The sequence below is a fragment of the Ovis canadensis genome, chromosome 7 (genome assembly GCF_042477335.2).
Source record: "Ovis canadensis isolate MfBH-ARS-UI-01 breed Bighorn chromosome 7, ARS-UI_OviCan_v2, whole genome shotgun sequence".
NCBI lineage: Eukaryota > Metazoa > Chordata > Mammalia > Artiodactyla > Bovidae > Ovis > Ovis canadensis.
The window spans coordinates 13,340,482-13,367,991 of NC_091251.1; the positions used below are offsets into that span (position 1 = coordinate 13,340,482).

Sequence of the window (27,510 nt, forward strand, 5' to 3'; positions counted from 1 at the left end):
GAGTTTAGAGTCTGGTAAGAAAGGATACTGTCTGCAAATGGCCAGCCAGAGAAGAAATGGCATCATAGAATCTAGGATTATTTGGTTGAAAAGGGGCTGAAGCGTATCCTACCAAACTATAGCAAAAAGGAGTGAATTGATAAAAGAAAAAATGAGCAGCAGTACAGAACATGGGAAGAAATCTCTGGACTCGAGGGAGCAGGAACTGACACATAGTCTCGCCAGGACCCTCAGTCAAGTGAATTGAACATGCGACCTTCAATACACTCACTCAAGATTCAGATTCCGAAAAGAAGGTTCAGTTCAGCTGCTCCGTCATGTTTGACTCTTTGTGACCCGATGGACTGCAGCACACCAGGCCTCCCTGTCCATCACTGACTCCCAGAGCTGGCTCAAACTCATGTCCATCGAGTTGGTGACGCCATCCAACAATCTCATTCTCTGTCGTCCCTTTCTCCTCCTACCTTCAATCTTTCCCAGCATCAGGGTCTTTTCCAGTGAGTCACTTCTTCGCATCAGGTGGCCAAAGTATTGGACTTTCAGCTTCAGCATTAGTCCTTCCAATGAATATTCAGGACTGCTCTCCTTTAGGATGGACTGGTTGGATCTCCTTGCAGTCCAAGGGACTCTCAAGAGTCTTCTCCACCACCACAGTTCAAAAGCATCAATTCTTTAGTGCTCAGCTTTCTTCACAGTCCAACTCTCACATCCATACATGACCAATGGAAAAACCATAGCTTTGACTAGATGGACCTTTGTTGGCAAAGTAATGTCTCTGTTTTTGAATATGCTATCTAGGTTGGTCATAACTTTTCTTCCAAGGAGCAAGCGTCTTTTTATTTCATGGCTGCAGTCACCATCTGCAGTGATTTTGGGGCCCACAAAAATAAAGTCTGACACTGTTTCCATGACTTCCCCATCTATTTCCCATGAAGTGATGGGACCAGATGCCATGATCTTCGTTTTTTGAATATTGAGTTTTAAGCCAGCTTTTTCACTCTCCTCTTTCACTTTCGTCAAGAGGCTCTTTAGTTCCTCTTCACTTTCTGCCATAAGGGTGGTGTTATCTGCTTATGTGAGGTTATTGAGGTTATTGCTGGCAATCTTGATTCCAGCTTGTGCCTCATCCAGCCCAGCGTTTCTCATGATGTACTCTGCATATAAGTTAAATAAGCAAGGTAACGATATACAGCCTTGACGTACTCCTTTTCCTATTTGGAACCAGTCTGTTGTTCCATGTCCAGTTCTAACTGTTGCTTCTTGACCTGCATACAGATTTCTCAGGAGACAGGTAAGGTGGTCTGGGAATTCCACCTCTTGAAGAGTTTTCCATAGTTTCTTGTGATCTACACAGTCAAAAGCTTTGGTGTAGTCATTAAAACAGAAGTAGATGTTTTTTCTGGAATTCTTTTGCTTTTTCTATGATCGAATGGGCGCTGGCAATTTGATCTCTGGTTCCTCTGCCTTTTCTAAATCGAGCTTGAACATCTGGAAGTTCATGGTTCATCTATTGTTGAAGCCTGGCTTAGAGAATTTTGAGCATTACTTTTCTAGCGTGTGAGATGAGTGCAATTGTGCGGTAGTTTGAGCATTCTTTGGCATTGCCCTTCTTTGGGATTAGAATGAAAACTGACCTTTTCCAGTGCTGTGGCCACTGCTGAGTTTTCCAAATTTGCTGGCACGCTGAGTGCAGCTTCTGCCTGCTTTGTGGCTGGGGAGAAGCAGAAGACATGAATAGTGCAGCTGAGATCATGGACAATGGCAGAGGGACCTTTACCCAAAGAGCGAATGAGAGCTGTGTGCTGTGCTCAGTCACTCAGTCGTGTCTGACCCCTGTGACTGCATGGACTGTAGCCCGCCAGGCTCCTCTGTCCTTCGGGTTTTCCAAGCAAGAATGCCGGAGTGGGTTGCCATTTCCTCTTCCAGGGGATCTTCCCAACACAGGAATTGAAACTACATCTCATCTCCTGCATTGGCAAATGGGTTCTTTACCACTAGCGCCACCTGGAAATGTAAAGCTAAAAAGGTAGAGACTAGAGTGGCCATCAGGGACTTTGTGAAGTTCAGCTGTTGATGTGTCTTCTGGGCCAGTGCGCAGGTATATGTTTATTTGGGGCATACTCTATGTCGAGGTTGTGATGATTTGAGGCTATAAGACTTAGACTCTCTTGCTGTTAGGTATGTCAATTCATTGGCACTTCTGTCTTGTTCTCTTGATCCCAGTGTGAGCAGTCCCACCTCATGAGAGAGCATGAGGACGTCCAGGAGCGAACGACACTTCGGTACGAGGAACGCATCACAGAACTGCACAGTATCATCGCTGAGCTCAATAAGAAGATAGACCGTTTGCAAGGCTCCACCATCAGGTAGTCGGCTCCAAGTCGTGGCTGTCTCTCTGCCCCTCTGGGCGGTAACCTGGGTTTTATGCTTGAAGTTACCCCTGTGAATTATGGGCTTCCCTTGTGGCTCAGCTGGTAAAGAATGTGCCTGCAATGAGGGAGACCTGAGTTCGATTCCTGGGTTGGGGAGATTCCCCTGGAGAAGGGAAAGGCTACCCACTCCAGTATTCTGGACTAGAGAATTCCATGGACTGTGTAGTCCATGGGGTCACAAAGAGTCAGACACGACTGAGCGACTTTCACACTTTCTATGAGTTACAACAGTAACTCATTTATTTATAACTAATGTTTTTACAGTTGATGAGTATTTTGTCTCTACTCTGTCAGCTGTGTGCTTTCCCCTCCATTATTCTGTTTTGACTTTGACCCTCATGGTGACCCTGAAAGGTAGACAGGGTGGAAGTTGTGATGTTCAGTTGACTGATAAGAAGGTGAGTGAGATGCTTTATTAACAGGTTCTGAATGCAACCCCCTCTATCTCCCTTGGGGATTTGGAGAGATTTATGAATATTGATTTTAACTAACTATTACATATGCTTCTTTGTTGTTGTTCAGTCACTAAGTCGTATCCAACTCTTTGTGACCCCATGGACTGCAGCACGCCAGGCTTCCCTGTCCTTCACTATCCCCTGGAGTTTGTTCTAACTCCATGATTCAGTGACACCTTCAAACCATCTCGTCCTCTGTCGCCCCCTTCTCTTCCTGCCCTCAGTCTTCCCCATTAGCAGAGTCTTTTTCAGTAAGTTGGCTCTTTACACCAGGTGGCCGAAGTATTGGAGCTTCAGCTTAAGCATCAGTTTCAGTTGATGCTTAATTAATATTCAGGATTAATCTCCTTTAGGATTGACTGTTTGATCTCCTGCTGTCCAAGGGACTCTCAAGAGTCTTCTCCAGCACCATAGTTTGAAAGTATCAATTCTTTGGCGTTCAGCCTTCTTTATGGTCCAGCTCTCACATCTGTACATGACTACTAGAAAAACCATCACTTTGACAATATGGACCTTTGTTAGCAAAGTGATATCTCTGTTTTTTGATACACTGTGTAGGTTTGTCCTAGGAGCAAATCTTTTTCCAAGGAGCAAATCTTTTAATTCATGGCTGCGGTCATCATCCTCAGTGCAGTGATTCTGAAGCCCAAGAAAATAGCATATGCTTATAGATAATCTAAAATTTGCTTGAGCTCAGTTGACTTGCCGATGTTGGCATAGGGTCTTAAAACTCCTAAGGGATGGGACAAGATTCGATCCATCACTTGATTAGTGAAAACCCTGGGGCTTAAAAATGTTAAGCAACTGCTTTTAAGTTACCCTTAGCAAAGGGGAGAGGTGGAGTTAGAACCCACAGCATCTCTGCCTTTATTCAGTTTTCTTTCCATAAAAGTAATTGTTGGGGTTTCTGCCTTCCTTGCTCATCAACCAGTGGGCCCCAAAGTCTCCTGCACAAAGCTGTGTCTGCCCATTTTTGAGAAGAGAATTTGCTCCTACTGAGCCAAGGATAAGAATTTTTATCTTCCTGCCCATGCTCAGAGAATAGCCCTGAGGGAAACAAATGGTTGGCATCTGCTTTTATGGAGAAAAGTACTTTGTTCTCTGACTGTTTTTACAGGCCACAATTAAGACCATTTTAAAGGCAGCTTCTTTAAACTATCCCTCTAGAAGTCCTGGGTCAGAAGACATTTTGGATGTGTTTTGTTCCAACTCTGAGAGTCACAGTAATGATGGAGCTACTTGATGAGGGTACTTGGAGGCCTCTCTTTCTGGGCAAAGTTGTGGAAAATTTTGCTGTTAATTAGAGCCACACACTACATCTCATATTCCAGTTTAGAACCTCAAGGCCTTTAAATTGTATCCTGGTCTTCAGTGATTGTAGGTTAGAAGAGCAGAGAAGAATTTCAGCCCAAAGAAATGATTATAGCAGACTTAAAGGAGGCTGACAGAGTACATTGGTAAATTCTTAATTTCCATTAAAAACATATTGCTCTTTTAAAGTCTTGAGAAAGTGAAGGCAAATGGGCTTAGTGAGTTGTGAAAAAAAATGCATCACATGTCACCTGGAAAACTCAATTTCATGATGTTTAGATTAAATTTAATGGCCAAACTGTTTCATATTAAAATACCCTCTTATTTAAAGGAAGGTTGCATCTGTACAGACGCCACATTAAATTCTGCCAGTTTTCATAATGTAAATGAGCTAGCTCCTCCTTGAGGAGGGGACTCCCTGCCTGGCTGCAAGATGAGCAGACATGTGGGCCAGTAAGACAAGGCTCTTGTCCTCTGAGCTCTGGTGGCTAAAGCACCTCCCTAGCCGCCACCACTCAGGTCCAAAGATGACCCAGTGCAGAGGTGGCAAATGCCTTGAACTGTTTGGTATATCCTGGGTGTAGAGAATTGTCATGCTGATCTGGCACAATCCTGGTACCTTTGAGACTTTCTTGTCGCTTCAGTCTGGGCCTGAGTTAAGAATTTATTGGAAAAGCTGAAAAATCATTAGTTAGGGAATGGTTTATGATGTTTCCACATGGAAGCCATACTGAATTGTATAAGAGAAAAGAAGTGACAGTTTCATAGTTTAAAATATTTATCTCCAGTCACAATCAGAGAACTAGAGACCTTCTGTGACTGCCCTGGGAGACTTTCCCACCTCTTATAGCCACAGGACTAATGTAGTCAATAATCAAACACTGCAGGTCGCTGAATTCCAACGTAAGTTGAATTCAGAGCCACATCAGATCTCTTAGGTTAAAGATTAAGCACTGATAGGAAAAGATGAAATGGTGAGAAATTGAATGGAGACATTGGGTAGATTCAAATCAGTCAAGATACCTAGAGCCTGCAAACTCCACTGAGTTTCCTCTCCTGCAGAAGCAGGAGTTTCCTCCTCCTCCCTCCCTGTCTGATCAAGTTAGTCCTTCTTTGCTGGAAGGCTCTGTAGCAGGCTGAACCCAGGTAAAGGGTACCAGATATAGTCATACCTCACTGCTACTCCATTCTTCTTTATCTTTAGGCCCAAAAGTAGCTAAATTCAATCATGCCCCAGGGGGATAAGCAGAAAATCCAACCTTGGAAGATACACGTAAGATTGTATTCATTTATAGTCAGAGAAACTTGAGAAGAATATGTGTAGGATTAGGACCTAATTGTCCTAGACCAAGGAAATAAGAATATAGTTTTGGATTGATGATGATTTATTGATATCACTGTTCCTATTAGAGATTCTGGATTTAGTATGTTAGCTTCAGCAGTTTTATTAAATAAAACTAGATTCATTGGAGGATTACATTAAATAATGTTGAAATGCCAGAACTTCCCTAGTGTAACATAGTCCAGAGGCCATGGGGATCGGGAATAATGTCATTAAAATGGGGTTTTTGATGCCGCTTCACTCCTGGAGTCAGTGTAGGCATGGCTACTGTACTTGTCAACAGGGCTACAGTAGTAATCAAAATTATTTGACCCATAGAGATTTTTGATAATGTAGCATTGATCATGGAGTCTTCAGTTTTGATATAAATGGGCAGCATACTAAAGTTTTACTTGATCTTTGTAATCGAAATATTTCTGGTCTGTCTGGTGAACAAGGACTTGACCTCCCACTGTAATATATGACCTCTTATCCATTTCCCTTACAAGACCTCCTTCACAGATCCAGAACTCTTTAATGAAGATGTTTATAATCCTGTCACAAGTGGGTACAGTCCGTCTTCTTTCTACCCATTTTACAGGAGAGACTGTACAGTAGGAAAAAGAGATACCCACATTCTGGGCTAATTATTCACTCTGAGCAGATGTTAGCCCCTGGGATCCAAAAATACCTGTAGTCTTCCAGTCCAGATGAAGATTGATGAAGCTACATTAGTCAGCTGAGGCTGCTGTAACAAAATACTGTAGACCGGTGGCTTAGACAATAGGAATTTATTTGCCATAGTTCTGGAATCTGGAAAGTCCAAAGTCAAAGTATCAACCAATTCATTTCTTCAGTGAGTGCTGTCTTCCTGTCCTCCTGAAGGCTTCCTTCTCACCGTGTCCTCACATGGCAGGGAGAGAGGGGGAAGGCAAGTTCTGTTATTTCTTAAGGGTACAAATCCCATAGTGAAGGATCCCATCAGATCTAATTATATCTCAAAGGTCCCATCTCCAGATACCATCACTTTGAAGGTTAGGACTGCAACATAGAATTGGGGTGGTACTAACAATGAACAATAACACATAATTCAGTCCATACCAGATCAGGTGACAAGCGGCATCATCAATAAATCTCATAGCGGACCTAGTCTAGCATTGTACCCCATCCAGGTGGTAACATTTTTTAAATCCCTGTACATGTGGTAAATGCTCCCAAGTAGTAACAGTACATGGTCCTGCTTTTCTGGCTTCAGGAACCAAGAAGTGGAAATACAAGAGGCTCCTTTCATTCTTACACCTAAAAGCCTACTTAAAAAATTATTGCTTTCCCTCTTGGCAACTTTGAGCTCTGCTAGTTTTAGAAGTTTCATTCCCAAGGGAATGATGACTGGCAAACACAGCAGTGATTCCATTGCTGCCACATAGCCCTTGGGACATCTCGTGTCACTGAACCAACAGGCAGTGAAGGGAGTTACTGTACTAGCGGGACCCCAACTCTCCAGGGGAAACTGGATTGTAGCTGTACCATGAGGCAGGGAGGACTGTGTCTGGAACTCATGGGATTCCCTAGCATACCTCCTGGATGTTGTCCAGTGATACAAGTTAGTAAATTAGAGGGTTACAGTACATGTCAGTCCATCTAGGGCCAGACCCCTCAGGAATAAAGATTGCTAATCACTGCACTAGGTTAAGAACTCTAACCACCTAAGATGCTGGCCAAACACCAAGGGAATTGGAATTTCCTAATGGAAGATAAAAGTTATTAATTATAGTCTCATAACCAGTTGCAAAAAGGATGACTCGACTGCATCATTTTTTGCCTGTTTATGTATATATGCAATTTCCTTCTTACTTTCTTGTTTTCTCCCATTATATGAGGTGAGTTGTTATTGGTAAAACGTAGATGTAATAGTTGGGCTCCATGATTTTGGTGAACTTGCCGTTAAACTAGAAGAGGAAAGCTCACCTAGCCATGGATATCAATGGGACTTTGGGTCTCCCATTTTGATAAGAAGGTGAGTACATTTATTAATACGACTGAACAAGGGATAGTTACAGAAGCTTGATGGTACTGTTATAGCCATTTGGAAATGTATATGTGTGAGAGGATGCATTAGGTTGTCAAGGAGCCAAAGACAGTAGGTTACAGTGCATGTTGCTGGTGCCTGGTTCCATTCCCACGCCTTCTCTGTAGTCCCCCCAAATCAAAGAAGACTGATCCTGGGGACTACCTCCCAAACTCCCTTAACTCTGGGATAGTTTTGGATCTGCCAGGTCTGGAAGGCAGCGAGAAGGTGGGGCCGTTGTGGTGGCTCTGGTGAGTATGAGGATCCTGCGCTGACCGGCCTGAGCCTGAGCTGTGGGCAGGAGAGGGGCAGCAGCAGTCTCTCCATCACAGCTCTGATGGCAAGGCTGACAACACCAGCTGCCCTCCACCCTCCCTTCTCTTCTTTGGTCCTTCCAACTGCCTAAATTAAATCCTGCTTGAAACATCCAAAAGCGTTTGTTTTCCTAACTGATCCCTGCCTAATGCATCCTAAATCTCATCTGCTTGGAATAAACAGTTTGTATTTATGGCCTTCTAAAAATCTTTACTCATGAATATCTTAAACAAATTGGATCATATAGCACACACTGATTTGTAATAGGTGCTTTTTCACTTAACTGTATGTTCTGAGTAGCTTTGTTTTAATGCTTGTCTGAATTGGGGGGATTGTATAATGAGATGGGTAAAATAGAAAAATATGTCAGAAGCTCACTTTGTATCTGGGGGAGGGGGAAAAAAAGATGTCTAAGCAGATTGTTTCCCAGGGAGATTATTTTCTTTTCCCAAAAGCTGCTCTCATAACATCAACCTTTCACTGCCAACTCTGAGTGGTCCATAATTTCTGCTTCATTTCCCATTTGCTTGTTAGCCCACAGCTGTCTGGCTTCTGACCCCAGTGGTTTGCCAAAATTCCTTTTGCTATGAACTGAATTGTGCCACTCCCCACCCCCCTTCCAGTTCGTCTGATGAAACCCTCTATGTGATAGTGTTTGGAGATGGGATGTAGTTGAGTCAAGGTCATGAAGTTGGGGTCACGTGATAGGATTAGTGACCCCAGAGAGCTCACTTGCTCTCCTGCTTTTTCCCTGCCATGTGAGGGTGCAGGGAGAAGGCAGCCATCTGCAAGCCAGGAGGAGAGCCCTTACCGGGAGCCAGCCATGCTGGCACCTTGATTTTGGACTACCAGCTGAAGTCTGCTGCTGCTGCCGCTGCTAAGTCGGGTCAGTCGTGTCCGACTCTGTGCGACCCCATAGACGGCAGCCCACCAGGCTCCGCCATCCCTGGGATTCTCCAGGCAAGAACACTGGAGTGGGTTGCCGTTTCCTTCTCTAACCCAACTGAAGTCTAACTATGAAAAAGTAGATTTCTGTCGTTTAAGCTTGTCTATGGCACTTTGTTACAGCAGCATAAGCTAAGAGACTTTTTTGAAAATCACCAGTGATTTCTTAACTGAAAAATTTGGTGACTTTTTTCCTGTTACTGGCCCTTTTCCTAAATTTAACCCTAAATCCTGCTTCCCTTCTCTAACCTCCCTGGCCTTGCAAGTCCTTCTCCTCTTGCCCTAAGAGCCATCCTCAGCTTTGGCCCTTACCCTGGGCTCTCCCCCATACTTTTCACCAGGATGGCTGCACCCCTAAAGCACGGACCCCTCCTCTTTATATCACTTCCACATTGGCCTTTAACCCTTGTGCTTCTTCATCTGCAAAGTGCCCCTCACTTGGTGACTGAGCAAGTACTAGAGCCTCTGTGTGCTCGCACATAGTCCAGTCTCTAAAATCTCGTGCCCGAGCTGTGTGCCTGGCCTTTCCCCTAGTCTTAGGCCCACGCTTTGCCCTGTGTGGTACAGCTCTCTGTCCCTCTTCACGTTGCTGCATCTCAAACACAGTGTAACCAAAACCTCTTTGTCTCCCAGCAAAACTCGTTGTTCTGATTAGCTTGTGGCCTAAAGAATAAAATATGATGAAATAAAAATAAAACCTAGAAAGATAAGGTGGGTTTTTCTCTCTCCCTGTTTTCGTATATGGTATACATTCCACCCTTGTTCACTATTTGAAGTTTTTGAATACGGATCGTTTATCAGATCTTGTTAAAACTGGTACTCATGGGTGACAAGGATGAATTATTATATACATAGAGCATTTCAGAGTCCCATTTGTTCAGTTATTCATCATAAGTTTCCTAGATGAGTCTGAACTTCCTCTGTGCTGTATGGGAAAATAAGAGGTATTTGCTCATCACTTATTCACTGCTATAGATCCTTTAAAGTGAAAGTGAAGTCGCTCAGTCTTGTCCAACACTTCACGACCCCATGGACTGCAGCCTACCCGTCTCCTCTGTCCATGGAATTTCCCAGGCCAGAGTACTGGAGTGGGTTGCCATTTCCTTCTCCAGGGGATCTTCCCAACGTAGGGATTGAACCCGGGTCTCCCGCACTACAGGCAGACGCTTTACCCTCTGAGCCACCAGGGAAGTCACTCCATAGATCCTTCAAGAGAACTGAAAAGAATATCTTGTATCTAAAACATCTTTGTTCTTTAAAGAAATGATAGCTGTTTTGGGGCAATTCTGCCTTTAAATGCAGAGACCAAGTGTGTTCCAAAAGAAAAACCACAAAGTCAGGTAGGCTGAGTGGGCTGGCCACAGTTGACTGACAGCTTCCAAGGCATGTCCATCTGGGTCTTGTTCACCAGTTACTCCAGTCCAGTGACAAGGCATGAACGTGCACCCCAAAATAAGATAGGTATAGGAGAAGGCAATGGCACCCCACTCCAACTCTTGCCTGGAAAATCCCATGGATGGAGGAGCCTGGTAGGCTGCAGTCCAAGGGGTTGCGAAGAGTCGGACATGACTGAGCTACTTCACTTTCACTTTTCACTTTCATGCATTGGAGAAGGAAATGGCAACCCACTCCAGTGTTCTTGCCTGGAGAATCCCAGGGACGGGGGAGCCTGGTAGGCTGCCGTCTATGGGGTCGCACAGAGTTGGACACGACTGACGCGACTTAGCAGCAGCAGGGATTGCTTCTGAAGTAACATTTTTATCAGATGCTGCTGATTCCACAGGACTTTAGCTTGAGGTCTGGAAAGCATGGCAAGAGTTAAACTTTCACTGACTTTTTCCAATTAGATCATTTCACCCCTAGCTAATAATGAGAAAGAATTTTTTAAAAAATCTTTTCCTTAGGCCATCATATTATTGTTCTGTTTGTAGTAAATTTAGGAATTAGGCTATGTTGCTAACTGGATAATCTTAGGTAAGTCACTTAGCCTCTAGGAGTGTCTGTGGTCTCATTTGTAAAACAAAGGTATTGATCCTGGCTTAAGTGATCACCAGGATCCCTGCCAGTCTGCCACTCTGTGACTGTTCTGCCTCTGCTAGTTAAGCAGGTGTGTATACAGCCTAATGCCTGCCTCCTTAGGAGTGTTTTGTTGTTGCTGCTGCTGCTGTTATTGAGCTGGTGAAGGTGAAGTCGCTCAGTCATGTCCGACTCTTTGCAACCTCATGGACTTCTCCATCCATGGGGTTCTCCAGGCAAGAATACTGGAGTGGGTTGCCATTTCCTTCTGCAGGGGATCTTCCCACCCAGGGATGGAACCCGGGTCTCCCACATTGGAGGCAAACGCTTTAACCTCTGAGAGTAGCAAGCTTTAATCACTGCAACTCTAAACTGAGTGACTTGGAATCACTTCACAAATGCCTCTAAGATGTGTCCTGAGATGACCCTCTATGGGCCAAAAAAAAAAAAAAACACCTGGTAACTTTCTAATTCCATAATTATGGAAAAGCAGAGACATCACTTTGCCGTCCAAGCTATTGTTTTCCAGTTGTCATGTGTGGATGTGAGAGTTGGACCATAAAGAAACCTGAGAGCCAAAGATTTGATGCTTTCAATTTGTGGTGTGGGAGAAAACTTTTGAGAGGCACTTGGACAACAAGGAGATCAAGCCAGTCAGTCCTAAAGGAAATCAGTTCAGTTCAGTTCAGTCGCTCAGTCGTGTCTGACTCTTTGCGACCCCATGAATCGCAGCACGCCAGGCCTCCGTGTCCATCACCATCCCCCGGAGTACACTCAGACTCACGTTCATGGAGTCCGTGATGCCATCCAGCCATCTCATCCTCTGTCGTCCCCTTCTCCTCCTGCCCCCAATCCCTGCCAGCATCAGAATCTTTCCAATGAGTCAACTCTTCGCATGAGGTGGCCAAAGTACTGGAGTTTCAGCTTTAGCATCATTCCCTCCAAAGAAATCCCAGAGCTGATCTCCTTCAGAATGGACTGGTTGCATCTCCTTGCAGTCCAAGGGACTCTCAAGAGTCTTCTCCAACACCACAGTTCAAAAGCATTAATTCTTCGGCACTCAGCCTTCTTCACAGTCCAACTCTCACATCCATACATGACCACTGGAAAAACCATAGCCTTGACTAGACGGACCTTAGTCGGCAAAGTAATGTCTCTACTTTTGAATATACTATCTAGATTGGTCATAACTTTTCTTCCAAGGAGTAAGCGTCTTATAATTTCATGGCTGCAGTCACCATCTCCAGTGATTTTAGAGCCCGCCAAAAAATAAAGTCTGACACTGTTCCACTGTTTCCCCATCTATTTCCCACAGAGTGATGGGACCGGATGCCATGATCTTCGTTTTCTGAATGTTGAGCTTTAAGCCAACTTTTTCGCTTTCCTATTTCACTTTCATCATGAGGCTTTTTAGTTCCTCTTCACTTTCTGCCATAAGGGTGGTGTCATCTGCATATCTGAGGTTATTGATATTTCTTCCGGCAATCTTGATTCCAGCTTGTGCTTCATCCAGCCCAGTGTTTCTCATGATGTACTCTGCATATAAGTTAAATAAGCAGGGTGACAATATACAGCCTTGATGTACTCCTTTTCCTATTTGGAACCAGTCTGTTGTTCCATATCCAGTTCTAACTATTGCTTCTTGACCTGCATACAGATTTCTCAAGAGGCAGGTGAGGTGGTCTGGTATTCCCATCTCTTTCAGAATTTTCCACAGTTTATTGTGATCCACACAGTCAAAGGCTTTGGCATAGTCAATAAAGCAGAAATAGATGCTTTTCTGGAACTCTCTTGCTTTTTCCATGATCCAGCGGATGTTGGCAATTTGATCTCTGGTTCCTCTGCCTTTTCTAAAACCAGCTTGAACATCAGGGAGTTCACGGTTCACATATTGCTGAAGCCTGGCTTGGAGAATTTTGAGCATTACTTTACTAGCATGTGAGATGAGTGCAATTGTGTGGTAGTTTGAGCATTCTTTGGCATTGCCTTTCTTTGGAATTGGAATGAAAACTGATCTTTTCCAGTCCTGTGGCCACTGCTGAGTTTTCCAAATGTGCTGGCATATTGAGTGCAACACTTTCACAGCATCATCTTTCAGGATTTGAAACTGCTCAACTGGAATTCCATTACCTCCACTAGCTTTGTTCATAGTGTTGCTTTCTAAGGCCTACTTGACTTCACATTCCAGGATGTCTGGCTCTAGATGAGTGATCACATCATCATGATTATCTGGGTCGTGAAGATCTTTTTTGTACAGTTTTTCCGTGTATTCTTGCCACCTCTTCTTAATATCTTCTGCTTCTGTTAGGTCCAGACCATTTCTGTCCTTTATCGAGCCCATCTTTGCATGAAATGTTCCCTTGGTATTTCTAATTTTCTTGAAGAGATCTCCAGTCTTTCCCATTCTGTTGTTTTCCTCGATTTCTTTTCATTGATCGCTGAGGAAGGCTTTCTTATCTCTTCTTGCTATTCTCTGGAATGCTGCATTCAGATGCTTTATCTTTCCTTTTCTCCTTTGCTTTTCACCCCTCTTCTTTTCACAGCTATTTGTAAGGCCTCCCCAGACAGCCATTTTGCTTTTTTGCATTTCTCTTCCATGGGGATGGTCTGGATCCCTGTTTCCTGTACAATGTCACTAACTTCAGTCCATAGTTTATCAGGCACTCTATCTATCAGATCTAGGCCCTTAAATCTATTTCTCACTTCCACTGTATAATCATAAGGGATTTGATTTAGGTCATACCTGAATGGTCTAGTGGTTTTCCCTACTTTCTTCAATTTGAGTCTGAATTTGGCAATAAGGAGTTTATGATCTGAGCCACAGTCAGCTCCTGGTCTTGTTTTGTTGACTGTATAGAGCTTTTCCATCTTTGGCTGCAAAGACTATAATCAATCTGATTTTGGTGTTGACCATCTGGTGATGTCCATGTGTAGAGTCTTCTCTTGTGTTGTTGGAAGAGGGTGTTTGCTATGACCAGTGCATTTTCTTGGCAAAACTCTATTAGTCTCTGCCCTGCTTCATTCCACATTCCAAGGCCAAATTTGCCTGTTACTCCAGGTGTTTCTTGACTTCCTACTTTTGCATTCCAGTCCCCTGTAATGAAAAGGACATATTTTTTGGGTGTTAGTTCTAAAAGGTCTTGTATGTCTTCATAGAACCGTTCAACTTCAGTTTCTTCAGCGTTACTGGTTGGGGCATAGACTTGGATAACTGTGATATTGAATGGTTTGCCTTGGAAACGAACAGAGATCATTTGTCCTTTCTGAGATTGCATCCAAGTACTGCATTTCGGACTCTTTTGTTGACCATGATGGCGACTCCATTTCTTCTGAGGGATTCCTGCCTGCAGTAGTAGATACAATGGTCATCTGAGTTAAATTCACCCATTCCAGTCCATTTTAGTTCGCTGATTCCTAGAATGTCGACATTCACCCTTGCCATCTCTTGTTTGACCACTTCCAATTTGCCTTGATTCATGGACCTGACATTCCAGGTTCCTATGCAATATTGCTCTTTACAGCATCGGATCTTGCTTCTATCACCAACCACATCCACAACTGGGTATTGTTTTTGCTTTGGCTCCATCCCTACATTCTTTCTGGAGTTATTTCTCCACTGATATCCAGTAGCATATTGGGCACCTAATGACCTGGGCAGTTCCTCTTTTGGTATCCTATCATTTTGCCTTTCCATACTGTTCATGGGGTTCTCAAGGCAAGAATACTGAAGTGGCTTGCCATTCCCTTCTCCAGTGGACCACATTCTGAATATTTATCAGAAGAACTGATGCTGAATCTACAATACTTTGGCCACCTGATGCAAAGAGCCAACTCATTGGAAAAGACCCTTATACTGGGGAAAATTGAGGGCAGGAGGAGAAGGGGACAACAGAGGATGAGATGGTTGGATGGCATCACCGACTCAATGGACATGAGCTTGAGTAAACTCTGGGAGATAGTGGTGAACAGGGAAGCCTGGCGTGCTGCAGTCCACGGGGTTGCAGAGTCAGACACCACCGAGTGACTGAACAACAGCAGTTAAGAAGCTACCACAATAGCATACAATTAGCAACATTTATCAGTTTATCAAAGCTTCTGGCTTTTTTTTTAACTTAATTTGACTACTTCTTGGACCTTTTCATATTTTCTTTCTTGTTATCATCAGCATTAGCAGTTAGTGTTCTTCAGATCAGGCATCTTTTTCCCCAAAGAAATAAGAGAAATCACTTAGCAAGAGTTAGTGTACACACCATGGAAGGAAGCAAACAATGAAGTCACTTAGAGATGCTGATGCTGTGTGTCCTTCACACCTTGACCAGTTAGGTGATGGCCTGCTGCTCAGAGGAACCTTGAAAAAACTCCTCAAATTCTTATCTTTTAAAACTGCCATGGACCTGCAGGGTTTTTGTTGGGTTTTGTTTTTTTTTTTCAACTTTTTGTTCCCATTGCTCTGGATGGCCCAATGCTTCTGACTAAAACAATAGAGAGAGCCCCCAGCATCCTTCTCCTCCATATGCTGAAGTCCCAAATTGTCCAGCAGCTTACAGAGTGCTTGGAGTGCACTGGTTTTTGTCATTTCCCAGTTCCTGCCAGTAAGCATGTTGAAAGGGCTAAGATAGACAACTCCATGGTTTTTTACCAAAGTCAGCAAGAGAAATAGGGCTATACAAACTTTCTCATATTTAGGTCCAGTTTAACCTTTCAGTGCTTCATTTTGGGGGCACAAGACTGCACACAGACTCCTTACAAGGTTGCTTTCTACCTCTACTGTTTCCTCTGTTTGCTCATGTAGTGTTGCACTGTAACCTTCCTTATGATACCCTAAGGGGGTCCTTAACCAGGGGTGATGTGTGCTCACCTCAGCCCCTCTCTGTAGGGTTGAGAACATAGACCGTCTGTACATCCCTGCTGCCTGTTTGATCTGTTTCCATAAAAGATCTCACAACACTTACTCCTTCCCCTGAATTCCTTGACTTCACACATTATTTTACATTTATTTCCACCATTTGACCCTGATTGTTTGCCTTCTTCAATACAATAAGTTTTGCTTCTGGCCAATATTGCCCACTCAGCAAGTGGCCTGAGTGTTCCCCCAGCTTCATGGTTCCATCCTGCACCGATTTGGTTTCAGCTATCCGTCCCCTCTGTCCCAAGCTCTACACGCCCAAGTTCACGTCCAAGGGCTCCCCTGAGGCTCTGCATGTGCCCATGCACCCTCTTGACCTATCTAAAATGGCTCGCCTTCAGACTCTTCTGTAGCACTGCTCCATCCTGGAAGTCCTCCCTGATCACTGCCCACCTGCAGCCCCAGAGCTGCAGTCCACCCAGAGCATCCTTCATAGGGTCGAATTAGTTGTGAACATGTGCGCGTGTGCTATGTCACTTTCACCGCCAGGCTCCTCTGTCCATGGGATTCTCTAGGCAAGAATACTGGATTGGGTTGCTATGCGCTTCTCTATGCTATCTCTCCCTGACCCAGGGATCAGACCTGCGTCTCTTACGTTTCTGCATTGGCAGGCAGATTCTTACCACTAGAGCCACATGGGAAGCCCAGTTGTAACATAAAATTTGACTTCCAAAAGAGCAGTGTCCACTTGGTTTTTGCTTTCCTATCCTTGTCTTGATGCTCGAATACCTTGAAAGAGCACTCTTGACTTGCATTCATGACACTGAAAGTCTTCTGCCTGAAGGTGACATTTCTCGTGTGGTATCATTCTTCAGTCTGTGGTCTCACCTTAGTAAGGAATGTTCCCTTCCTTACTGAATGCTTCCTTCTCCCACCCCTTCCGTTTTCACTTCTTTATAAAACCCATCCTAATAAAGTAATTTTTTACAAAGCAGGAGATTTGGCAGGCACTAGATGTTTGGGACCTGCCAAGCCAAGACAGTTGAAGGTGGCTATAAAAGATTTTGCAAATACCATTTGCACCAGAAATACAGCAGCAGCTTTTTTGGCTGAAAAACAGTCTCAGCCAAGCTGAAGCTGATTACATTGGCCATGCAACAAAGGTAATTTATTCATTATACCCAAAATCTCCCATTAACTAAAATCAGGATTTCAACTGCTGATTGAAAGGAAGCTGCTGGATCAGAGCACAATTACCCTCTAGACCAAAAAGGTAGTGACTCTTATGAGTACTTTCTAATTGTTTTTCTTTCCTAAACCTAATTACTGTTGGCTGTGCAGATATCTAATCATTAACTTATTCATATAACATTAACCTATATTTTTTTCTCGTAACCACTCCCATTCTAATTCACAGTCTGCATTTCTGGTGGTTTTATATCTGTTTAAAGTCTTCCTAGATTTCTGTGTGGCTTTTATCAGAAATACTTTATAAAGCAAGGGCTCAGCTGAATTCTTTCCCTGAGAGGATGGGTGTTCATTTCTTGAGAAAACCAAGAACTCTGGAGAGTTCTTCCCATTTCTCTAGTATAGATGTGTCTCCTGAGCTTCAGATGGCATTTGCCTCTTCCCCGAGTCTCACTGATCACCACTCACCATCTTGGTCCACCCAAAACTGTGGACTTTCTGCCCGTACCCTCCAGTTGTCAGCAACTTAATGGGAATGCCAGGTTAAGAGAAATTCTTCCTATCTTTCTTCATAGACACCCTCCCCCTAGGGCTGAGCAGACACCTTCGGACTTTCCAAACTCATAATTAAACCCCCTGACAATTTTCTTTTCTGGCTCACTTGCAAAATAAATGCATCAAAGAAGATTAATTTTTGCTCTCTCCATGTCTGTATCCAGTGTGTGTGTAGTGATGGCGGTGGTATGGGAAGGAGGTCTGTGTGTCCTTTGAAATACATACTGCAACTGTAACTTTTCTTAGCTTGCCCATGACTAATTCAGAGCCCAGAGTTTACAAGGGATCCATGAGGGACTGAGAAGGGAGTGGGTGTGTTTGTGCAGATGAAACATGGATGAATTTCAGTCATCTTCCTACTAGCAAAGGCAGATGGAAGGAAACAGACCATTGAGAGCTGCTCACTCACTCCCTGATTTTCCCCCTCACTCCATTCTCCTATCCTGTCCCCTAACTCTACTTACTTCCTTTAGAGAAACTAAGTGTGGTCTTTCTCAGACGTGCTGACCCCTACACCTCTCAGAGCACTGGTTTCGATCTGCACAGACAGGATGCTGGGTTTCCAGTCTGTAACCTCAGCAGTCCTGTTCTCTTCCCAGAAGGAAGCGCAGCATGGGACTCTGGTGGCGATGCTCTGAGTCACTCCTACTCATAGGCCCTTGATGGTCCTGCTCACTATAGCCTCAGTGCTAGAAATCTCAGTTCTTCTTTGCCTTGGAATTTCGGGGGGTGAAGAAGCCTACTTTCTTTAGGAAATATTTGAAGTGGGGAGTTTTCTGGTAGGCTGAGAGACGAGTCTTGTCAGGTGTATGGGTATGGATGTGGAAACTTTCAGTGTCAAACACCGCCCATCTAGTTAGCCTGAAAGGAATCCTGGTCCATGTGGCCTCGAGAGGAGAGCTATCTGTTTGTGTTCTGAGTGTCTTTATCTTGTTATTAAAAGACACTCTCTGGGGATGTGGCTTGTGTGTCTGTCAGTGGAGTCTGACTTCCCTTTTGTTCTCAGGGAGGAAGATGAGTACTCAGAATTGCGATCAGAGCTCAGCCAGAGTCAACACGAGGCCAACGAGGACTCTCGCAGCGTGGATCAGGACCAGACCTCTGTGTCTGTCCCTGAAAACCAGTCCACCGTGGTCACTGCAGACATGGGTAAGTGCCCGCCGTGGCCGCAATGCCAGGGCTCGGTTTCTGGATTGTAATCAAAACTTTAGAAGCATGAGACAGCCTGGATTGAGATTTAGTGAGTCAAGCAGCTTGTTGAGTAGATGAAGGCACGTGAAGGCTCATTCATTCCAGTTCTCTACATATTCCTTTGTTGGTCACAGTGGAGCCAAAGAGCTGAATTCCCTTTCTGCCTTGATGTTTGTGATTCAAACGTGTCACCTTCTACGTGAAAAGTCAGGAAGTAGGGAACCAGGTAAAAAGGTGATTGCACTGTTCCAAGTTCAGTGAAACTGAGCTGTGATGGCAAGAATGGAAAGGATGGGCTGAGGAGCAACTCACTGCAGGGGAGGAGGCAATAGGTTCAGCAACTCTTGGGTAAGCAGGATCCAAAATGACTCTTTAAAACATTCATCCTGAGTGACTCAGAATGATTGTATTCCTTACTAAGGAAGTTTGGTTGAGAAATGATTTGGGAAATAAATATATTTCGTTTGAGGTTGTGAAGAAATGTCTGTATGAAAATAGCTGGTAACAGCACGTTGGTATGGTGTGTTTTAAACTACAGGTTATGACCCTTCCAAGTAGGTCTTGAAATTACGTGAAAAATCAAAATGTTTTAAAAATGAAATCACGTAGGGGGAAAAAAACAGAATGATAGTATTGTTTTTTCAAGACACGTACCTGTTGGATATGGATATGTCGTAAGTTGCCAAGGGAAGTGTTATAACTATGGGTTGCAGCTGAAGTGTTGTAAAACCTCTGGCTCAACTAGATCTCTGGAGAGATTGGGGTTGTGGATAAAGGCTTTGAAGTTATGAGGTAAAGAGCTCCCTATGGTTGAAAGGATGTGAAGTCCAAATGGGGAGACGCACTATATCTTAGGAAATGTTCACATATAAGGGGGTGATGGGAAAGGAGCAAGGAGAAGAGTAAGTATAGTGCAGTTTACATTAGAACTGAAGTTTCCATTGGGGAGAGTGACTTTAATAAATATTAAACATTTATGCTTAATTATAAACCTATATAATAACCAGGGCTTCCCTATATAGACTTATAATATAACCAGGGCTTCCCTGGTAGCTCAGCTGATAAAGAACCCACCTGCAGTGCAGGAGACCCCGGTTTGATTCCTGGGTCAGGAAGATCCTCTGGAAAAGGGATAGGCTATCCACTCCAGTATTCTTGGGCTTCTCTGGTGGCTCAGCTGCTATAGAATCCACCTGCAATGTGGGAGACCTGGGTTCAGTCCCTGGGTTGGGAAGATCCCCTGGAGAAGGGAAAGGCTACCCACTCCAGTATTCTGGCCTGGAGAATTCATGGACTACAGTTCATGGGTTCTCAGAGTCGGACACAACTGAGTGACTTTCACAACAACCTGCATAAACCTATATACATGCTATAACATCAAGCACCATGGCAGTGTGTCAAAGGAATTCAGTTTAAGATTTCCAGGAAAGCTTCCTCTCAGAAGTGACATGTGAGCTGAGATGTGGAGGGTAAGTAGGAATTGAGTGCATGAGAGGAAGTGGCATGCAGGAGAGAGGGGATGATGTGGTCAAGGCGATGAGTAAGACCCTCTTTTATGAAGGGTGCAGAGGTGTGAGACAGAGGCTGGGAGAGGCAGGCCGGAGCCAGACGGCGCAAGATCTCATAGACCACGCTAGGGAGTCTGACCTTTATTCAGAGATCCAGGAGAAACCGCTGAATGATTTTAACAGCTGTGGATGGGAGGGATGAGATGATCAGATGGCATTCTGAATCAGTCAGTCTGTAGTGAAGAGAAAGAATCAGTGCATCAAGAGTGAATGGGGAAGGCCAGCCTGGAAACCATTGCCGAAGTCAAGGTGGGCAAAACTGTTGCCAGAATTAAAGGTGGTGGCCGTTGAGACGTGGAAAAGCAGATGAGTACAGAAAATTGACAAGATCTTCCAAGGAATCCATCACAGGGTGAAGAAGGAAGGAGGCGTGCGTGGGTGTCCCGTAAGTGTCTGGTTTGCCCAGTGGACGGGTGACAGGGCCAATCAGCTATATGGGAGCAAAGGAAAAAGGACTCAGTGGTTTTGGTCTGAATTTAGTTTTGTTGGGGAGGGGCACGGGTGGGGTGGAGAGGAGGGTGTGTGTTTTGTTTGGGCAGAAGTTTCAGGTGTCTGGAGCTATCTGGGTGGAGATGCTGGGAAGGCAGTGGGTACATAAACCGCAACAGGTCTGGCTGAGGAAAGCAGTCGGGAGACGTCCGTCTGCTGTTTGCAGATAGTTACGGAAGCAGTGGAAGTCGATGTGGAGAGCATGAAGTGTAGAGAACTAGAGGCTAGGTGTAGGGGGCCACCGGCCTAGGAGAAGACGCCGGAGCACCTCGTGGCAGGGATGAACCTCTCGGCGTCTCAGTCTCGGCTCAAACGTGCCTTCCCAAAGCACCTCGCGAGCACCCGTCTGTGCACGTCCGGCGCCGCCTCTCACCACCTCGCTGGTCTCCTCCTTACATCACACTGAAAGTTTAAATGATGTGTTTGTACTTCTTTGCTTGACTGACGCTCCCACTAAACCGCACTGAGCAAAAGCTTGTTTATTTTCTCTACTCGTGGCTCTCCGGAGCCCACCACAGGGCCTGGCACAGAGTGCCGTGTGGGTTCAGAGATATGTGTTTGAATGAAGGGGTGGTGCAGTCAACCAGTCCATCAACCAGGCAGTCAGCCGGAGCCGTAAGAAGGAAATGTGGAGAGCTGCGCCCACCAGGCAGTGGGGAGAAGACTCTCATAAGGAAGGAGGGTCCCCAGCATGGATGGCTGCTAAGGCCACATAAGATGGGTTTAGGTAGATCGATGTCCCTGAGTGCTGGGTACTGATACCAGCTTTAGCCAGATGGAAATGGGGTGAGGAGAGGGCTTGCCTTGCGGGCCTCGGGCCTTGGCTTCAGGCTAAAGCTGCTTCCCTTATATTGAACCCAGACTGCGGGCCTGCCGTCACAGCACACACATACCCTGGCAGCCAGCCCACGTCCTCCAGGCTCCGTTACACCAGCGTCATAATCTTACCCTGGTGGCCTCGACCTTCTGGGCTCAGGTTTCCAGCCTCAGGCGGTCAGACACGTGCAGGCAGCCGAGAAGTTTCTGTCACTGCCCAGACGCATTCCTACACCCACCCCGCCATTCAGTTCTCTGAAACTATTTTTCATGAAATTAAGCAAGTGACCCACACTCCAACAAAATTTCTTAGTCAAAGAAACTTGGGGAGTTGGAGGGCAAACCCCCTCCAGTGGATGGGGAGGGTAGTGGGGTACATTTTCACCACGGGCATCCCAGGGCTCCCGTTGGGGGGAATCCCCTGTATCCGGGTGCCCGCTCGGGAGCCAGTGTCCGCCTGTCTGCACCGGGAGCAGGCTTTGTTTTCCCAAATCACGTATTTTTGCCCTTTCCCTCAGTAAAAATGCATGTTCGTTGCAACTGGTGGTAGTTTCATTCCCAACAAGCCTGGGCTCCTGCAGGGAAGGGCCCTTGTCTGCCTGGGGCCTGTGTGTGTTCTCTGCCCGCAGTAGGAGCCATCAGCCATTCACGTAGCCGCTCGCTGACTGCGTGCTAGGGATGGGTATGTGAGACCCAGAACCTGCCCTCAGACCGCCGTGCTCGCAGGCTCACACCCTTCATCCCCAGAGTGACATCCCCACTTCCAACTCTGACCTGCAGGCCCGTGGAGCCTGGAGAGCCCCCACCTCAAGCCTTGCCCTTCCCGGCTCTTCCTGCTTCCTTCCTGCTCTGGCCACACCAGCCTTCCCTGCTACCCCTCAGACCTGACCAGCGTCTCTGAACTCCGGGTCCCTGCATCCACTGATGCCCACTCGTCCTTTCTCTCACAGTCAGTCTGCTCTCCCCTCGTCACAGCCTCCCCCGGCGCCTCGTGGGGTCCTGGACTGTCTCTCACATGCACGCTGCTTGGCCTCCGCTCCGCACGCGTGTCCCTCCCTTCTCACCCCACTTCATCCCACTTCATCGCACTTAGCCCTCCATGATGCCACCTCCCATGTGTCCCTCCCATCTCCCCCACCTCATCCCTCTTCATTGCACTTAGCCCTCCGTGATGCCACCTCCCATGTGTCCCTCCCATCTCCCCCACCTCATCCCTCTTCATCACACTTAGCCCTCCATGACATCACCTCCCGTGTGTCTTTACTTCCTTATGTGTATCACCAGTCAGTCCTTGTGCTGGAATGCCAGCTCCACGTGGGCAGGGACTTGGACTCTTCGACATAGCGGTGCCCACTCACAGGAGGCTTCCAGAGAGGTGAGTGACAGGGAGCGACTTGGAGCTTGCGGTTGTTTGCAGGATGCAAAGGGGAACACGGAGTGCCTGCCGGTGGAGCACACCGGAAGATGGGCGGGGGCCACAGCCTCTGGTGGGAGTACCAGAATGTGCCAGAAGTCACACCTAGGCTGACAGCTGAGGGATAAGTGGGAACAAGCGGGCACAGAGGGGGCAGGAGGAGAGTGCGGTGGGCGCAGCCGCCCCCGCCGGGACCCTGCGGAGGGCAGGCCTGGGGACAGCAGGAGGAGCAGCTCACGAAAGCCCAGCAGAGCACAGCCCCTGCACGTCCATCAGAACTGGGTGGCTGCCTCTTCTTACTCCCGTGCCGTTTTCCAATTCAATTGCTTCAGCAGGGAAAAAAGCTTCCATTTATAACCACCTTTATAGGAAATCATTAAAACACCTCCATTTCATTATGACTGCTGTATTTGCAAACCTCCATTAGCCACCCAGCTGGGCTAATTTTGAGCTGGATTTTATATACAGAGTTGGCTGCAGTATATTTGCAGATTTCCTTTTAAGATAATAGGAGTAGTCTCTTCATCAGAAATCACTTGTCTTTTGTGTTCAAACCCACTTCGATAAGCTGGCTCCAGGGCATGGTCCTCAGAGCCTGGACAAGGAAACCCGCAATGCAGAAGGTGCTTTGACCTACCTGAGCAGTCCTATACAGGAGAAAGGTCCCGATGGTGTCACATTGCATCTTCAAGTAAACTGCATTACCTCTGTTCAAACCTAGACACGAAATCATTTGTAAAACAAAGATAATTAAGTAGACAAAGATAAAGTAGGAGTTATGGCTTGGGATTTCTGTTTCCTCACCTTGGCAAAGAGTTCTCGTTAAAAGGGAGGCTGCAGATCATGGCTGACGTGGTTTGTTCACTTACTTTGTGTTGAGCATTAACAGGCATCCTCAAGTTCGGTCCTCAGTCTAAAAGGAGGCACTGTAGAGCTCCTCACCTGTGAAACTGAGATAACAGGAGTTCACAGAGGGCAAGTCACTTGTCCAGGCTGCACAGCTAAGCACTTGTTTTTGTTCCTGACACCCATCTATCTATAGGTGGGTCTCCTTTCACAGGAAAACATGCCTTTGGCTGGTGTGCTCTGCTTGCCACCATCCTGTGAGGTCTCTAGAGCTGGCGGCAGAATTTAGGGAGCCACTGTCTGATCAGAGCTCCTGGCTTACTAGCAAAGTGTCTGCTGTTCATTGAGACACTGCAGATCTCCAACTTAGCTCCCACACCCTTAGACCAACCCATGCTGGGTGCTGCAGCAGAGCCGAGCACAGATGTGTGAGATGGCACTGGTCGTGCTAGCTTGTGGGTGGGGGGTGGGAGTGGGGGTGCATTCCCTCCTGCAGGCTGTCTTCCTGCCTCTGTTCATGGAACACCAAAGCTGGTCTGGAGCAATTGTCTGTAAAACAAAATCCCTGACCCCATGGACCTTTGCCCAGGCTGTGATAGGTTCTGCTCCTGTATTTTGAAATTTCTTCTGGTTTTTGGTGAGAGAGTCTTATTTTTGTGGAATTTAGCAGTGCTGAACTATCATCCTTTAGGGAGGGAGGAAAGCATATGCCCCCATGCTTGCTGGTGTGATCATTTAGACAGAGATTTCCTCCTTATGCATAGTTTTTGGAAAACGACCAAGGAAGAATTTACACATGAAACCTGGCTGTTTGGCACAGCTGTGACTATGAAATACGTTTAATGTTAAAGCCAGATTTTCCTGGCTTAATGGACCATGAGGCTTAATGGCTCAGGAGAAATGTTCCAAAGTGTTGAGCAGCCCCTCCCAGTGGGGAGAAAGGGGATTTGGGGCAGGGAAGGAAAGACAGTCCTGCCTTCTCCAAAAATGATTTCTGCAGAGAAGGAGAGAAGTATTTACAAAGGCAGGGCAGCCTGTCCAGAGAAAATTCAATTTCTGTTAGAAATGAGGCACTAAGGAGGCAGTTGTCCTCTGGCAAAGCATGTTTAAAGGAGAATCAGATTCTTGGTAACCTGATTCTGAAACTTTGCAAAACCAGTCCATAGGTTGGCAGTGTTAGACAGGACAGAAACTAGCACCCTGACTTGGCAATGAAACAGGCCCAGCCCTGTGCTACCTTTTTTTTTTTTTTTGGTCTCCTTTAATTGGGCAACTTAATCTTTCCCAAGAAGTTCATGAAAATCCCTGAAAACCAAGCCCAGGGCAGGCTTCGAAGTTTCAAACAGTGACTCACAGAAGGCTAAGATGACTATGTCCTTCCTTGCGAGGATATGAGCCTGGTCAGACAAGGCCTGTCTGCGAATGTGACCATGTGGCCGAGGAGGCCACCTAAAATCATTCCAGAACTTTCCTTAGAGAGGAACCAAGCTTGAGAGCAGACAAGATTATTGCCCCACGTCATCTTGTCTCACTTTGGACTATTTCCCTCAAACTACTGTTCAGTGGTTTTGCAGCCCACAGAGGAGACTTGAGATATAAGACGGATATGGAAAGCCATGGACCATGTTTGTTCAGAATGAGCTCCCTTGACTTAGGTTCAGGAACTCCTCTTCTAAGGTAATGAAGTACAAGTCGCTCGGTCGTGTCCGACTCTTTGTGACCCCATGGGCTATACAGTCCATGGAATTCTCCAGGCCAGAATACTGGAGTGAGTAGCCTTTCCCTTCTCTAGGGGATCTTCCCAACCCAGAGATCGAACCCAGGTCTCCCACATTGCAGGCAGATTCTTTACCAGCTGAGCCACAGGGGAACCCCCTTCTAAGATAAGCAGCCTTTATTTTCTAAACAGACTGGATTGGATTGGATCCAACAATCAGGTTGGATTGTTCTTTCAGTTGGAACTCACATTTTCCCTTAAAACCAGCAACCTAGACCTCTCACCTTTTGAGATGGACTGCTCTCTGTCTGTGGAATGTGTATCTCTCATGATAAATCTAGTTCTTACCTAGGTGGGTAAAACACCAAAAACTCCCCAGCATCACAGACGTAGAGAACGGACGTGTGCACGTAGAGGGCAAATGAGAGGGTGGACGAATTGAGAGAGTAGCATTGAAACGTATGCCTTGCCATGTGTAAAATAGATAACTAGTGGGAACCAGCTATAGAACTCTGGGAGCTCAGCCCGGTACTCTGATGGCCTAGAAGGGTGGGATTCTGGGGGCGGGCGGGGGAGGGGACATATACATCTGATTCACGTTGTTATGTGATAGAAACCAACACAACATTGTAAAGCCGTTATTTTCCAGATAAACTTTAAAAAAAAAAAAAGGTCACACAGGACTGTTACCTTCCCAGAGCAGCCTTGGAAAGCCTATTTTATCTGTAAGGGAAATAAAGTATAGGCACTCACTAGTCTTGATGCAGGCCCAGCGCTTGCTGTTGACCTTGGTTTTGGGAGGAGAGGTTCTATGCACATCTTCCTCTTTCTCCGGCTGCTTTGGAAGTGCCCTGCCACAGGCAGAGCCGTGAGGCCTAGGATGACCCGCTGTGTGCCGGCCCTGTTCACTCCCGGGGCTGGAGCCCGCCTGCCTCTAGAGCTGAGATGGACTATCCAGCCTGGGGGAAAGGCCCACTTGGCCTGAAGGGTAGTGAGCTTTGGGGAAAATGCTCAGAGGTGGGGTCCACGAGCTGGGCAGGCAACTGGGGGGCCTTGGGGTGCAGTGAGGGGCTTGGGTTTGTCCTCTAAGTACACTTCTAACTGTGTCTTCAGGGTAACCTCTCAGAGGCACAGGTGCAGAGCCATCTTGAAGGCTGTGCATGGAGAATGCTAAATCGCATCCCCTTTCTGCCCCTAAGGCTCCTCACCTTTGCAGTACTGGGTATTTTCTTACTCTTGGTTCAGTTCAGTTCAGTTCATTTCAGTCGCTCAGTCGTGTCCGACTCTTTGCTACCCCACGAACTGCAGCACGCCAGGCCTCCCTGTCCATCACCAACTCCCGGAGTTCACTCAAACTCAAATCCATTGCGTCCGTGATGCCATTCAGCCATCTCATCCTCTGTCGTCCCCTTTTCCTCCTGCCCCCAATCCCTCCCAGCATCAGTCTTTTCCAGTGAGTCAGCTCTTCACATGAGATGGCCAAAGTACTGGAGTTTCAGCTTTAGCATCAGTCCTTCCAAAGAACACCCAGGTCTGATCTCCTTTAGAATGTACTGGTTGGACCTCCTTGCAGTCCAAGGGACTCTCAAGAGTCTTCTCCAGCACCGCAGTTCAAAAGCATCAATTCTTTGGCACTCAGCTTTCTTCACAGTCCAACTCTCACATCCATCATGACCGCTTACTCTTAACGCTGTGCCAAAAAAAAAAAAAAAAAGCTGTGCCAATTCAAGTGGTTAGTCTTCACAGAAGTAGCACTTGAACTTCTCTCGGTTTGCTAGAGCCTTGCTCTCTGGAGCCCCATGTCAGAACTCTTGTGCCTCCGAGGCCAGGGTGGAGTGGGTGATGGGATCGTGTGAGGGCTGTGGCAGCTGAGAGGAGGGTCCTGAGGGGGCAGGGGTGAGCCTTCATGCTGTCGAACGCTGAATGTACTGCTGTAGAAAAACATACTACGTCAAAACTGCACAGTGACAACAGCAAAGACGGAACACATCCCCGACTGGTGAGATGTGCTATAGTG

The 27,510-nt window shown here is 46.1% G+C and overlaps 1 protein-coding gene across 4 annotated transcripts in view; it reads left to right on the plus strand.

The window, feature by feature from the left end:
- Positions 1-27,510, plus strand: part of MCC (MCC regulator of WNT signaling pathway) — a 310,847-nt gene that overhangs the window by 196,061 nt on the left and 87,276 nt on the right. For all 4 annotated transcript variants that reach the window (XM_069595251.1, XM_069595252.1, XM_069595254.1 and 1 more), the window contains 2 exons: positions 2,224-2,366; positions 18,459-18,601. In XM_069595251.1, coding sequence (XP_069451352.1) covers positions 2,224-2,366; positions 18,459-18,601 — 286 coding nt within the window. The remainder of the gene's footprint in view (positions 1-2,223; positions 2,367-18,458; positions 18,602-27,510) is intronic.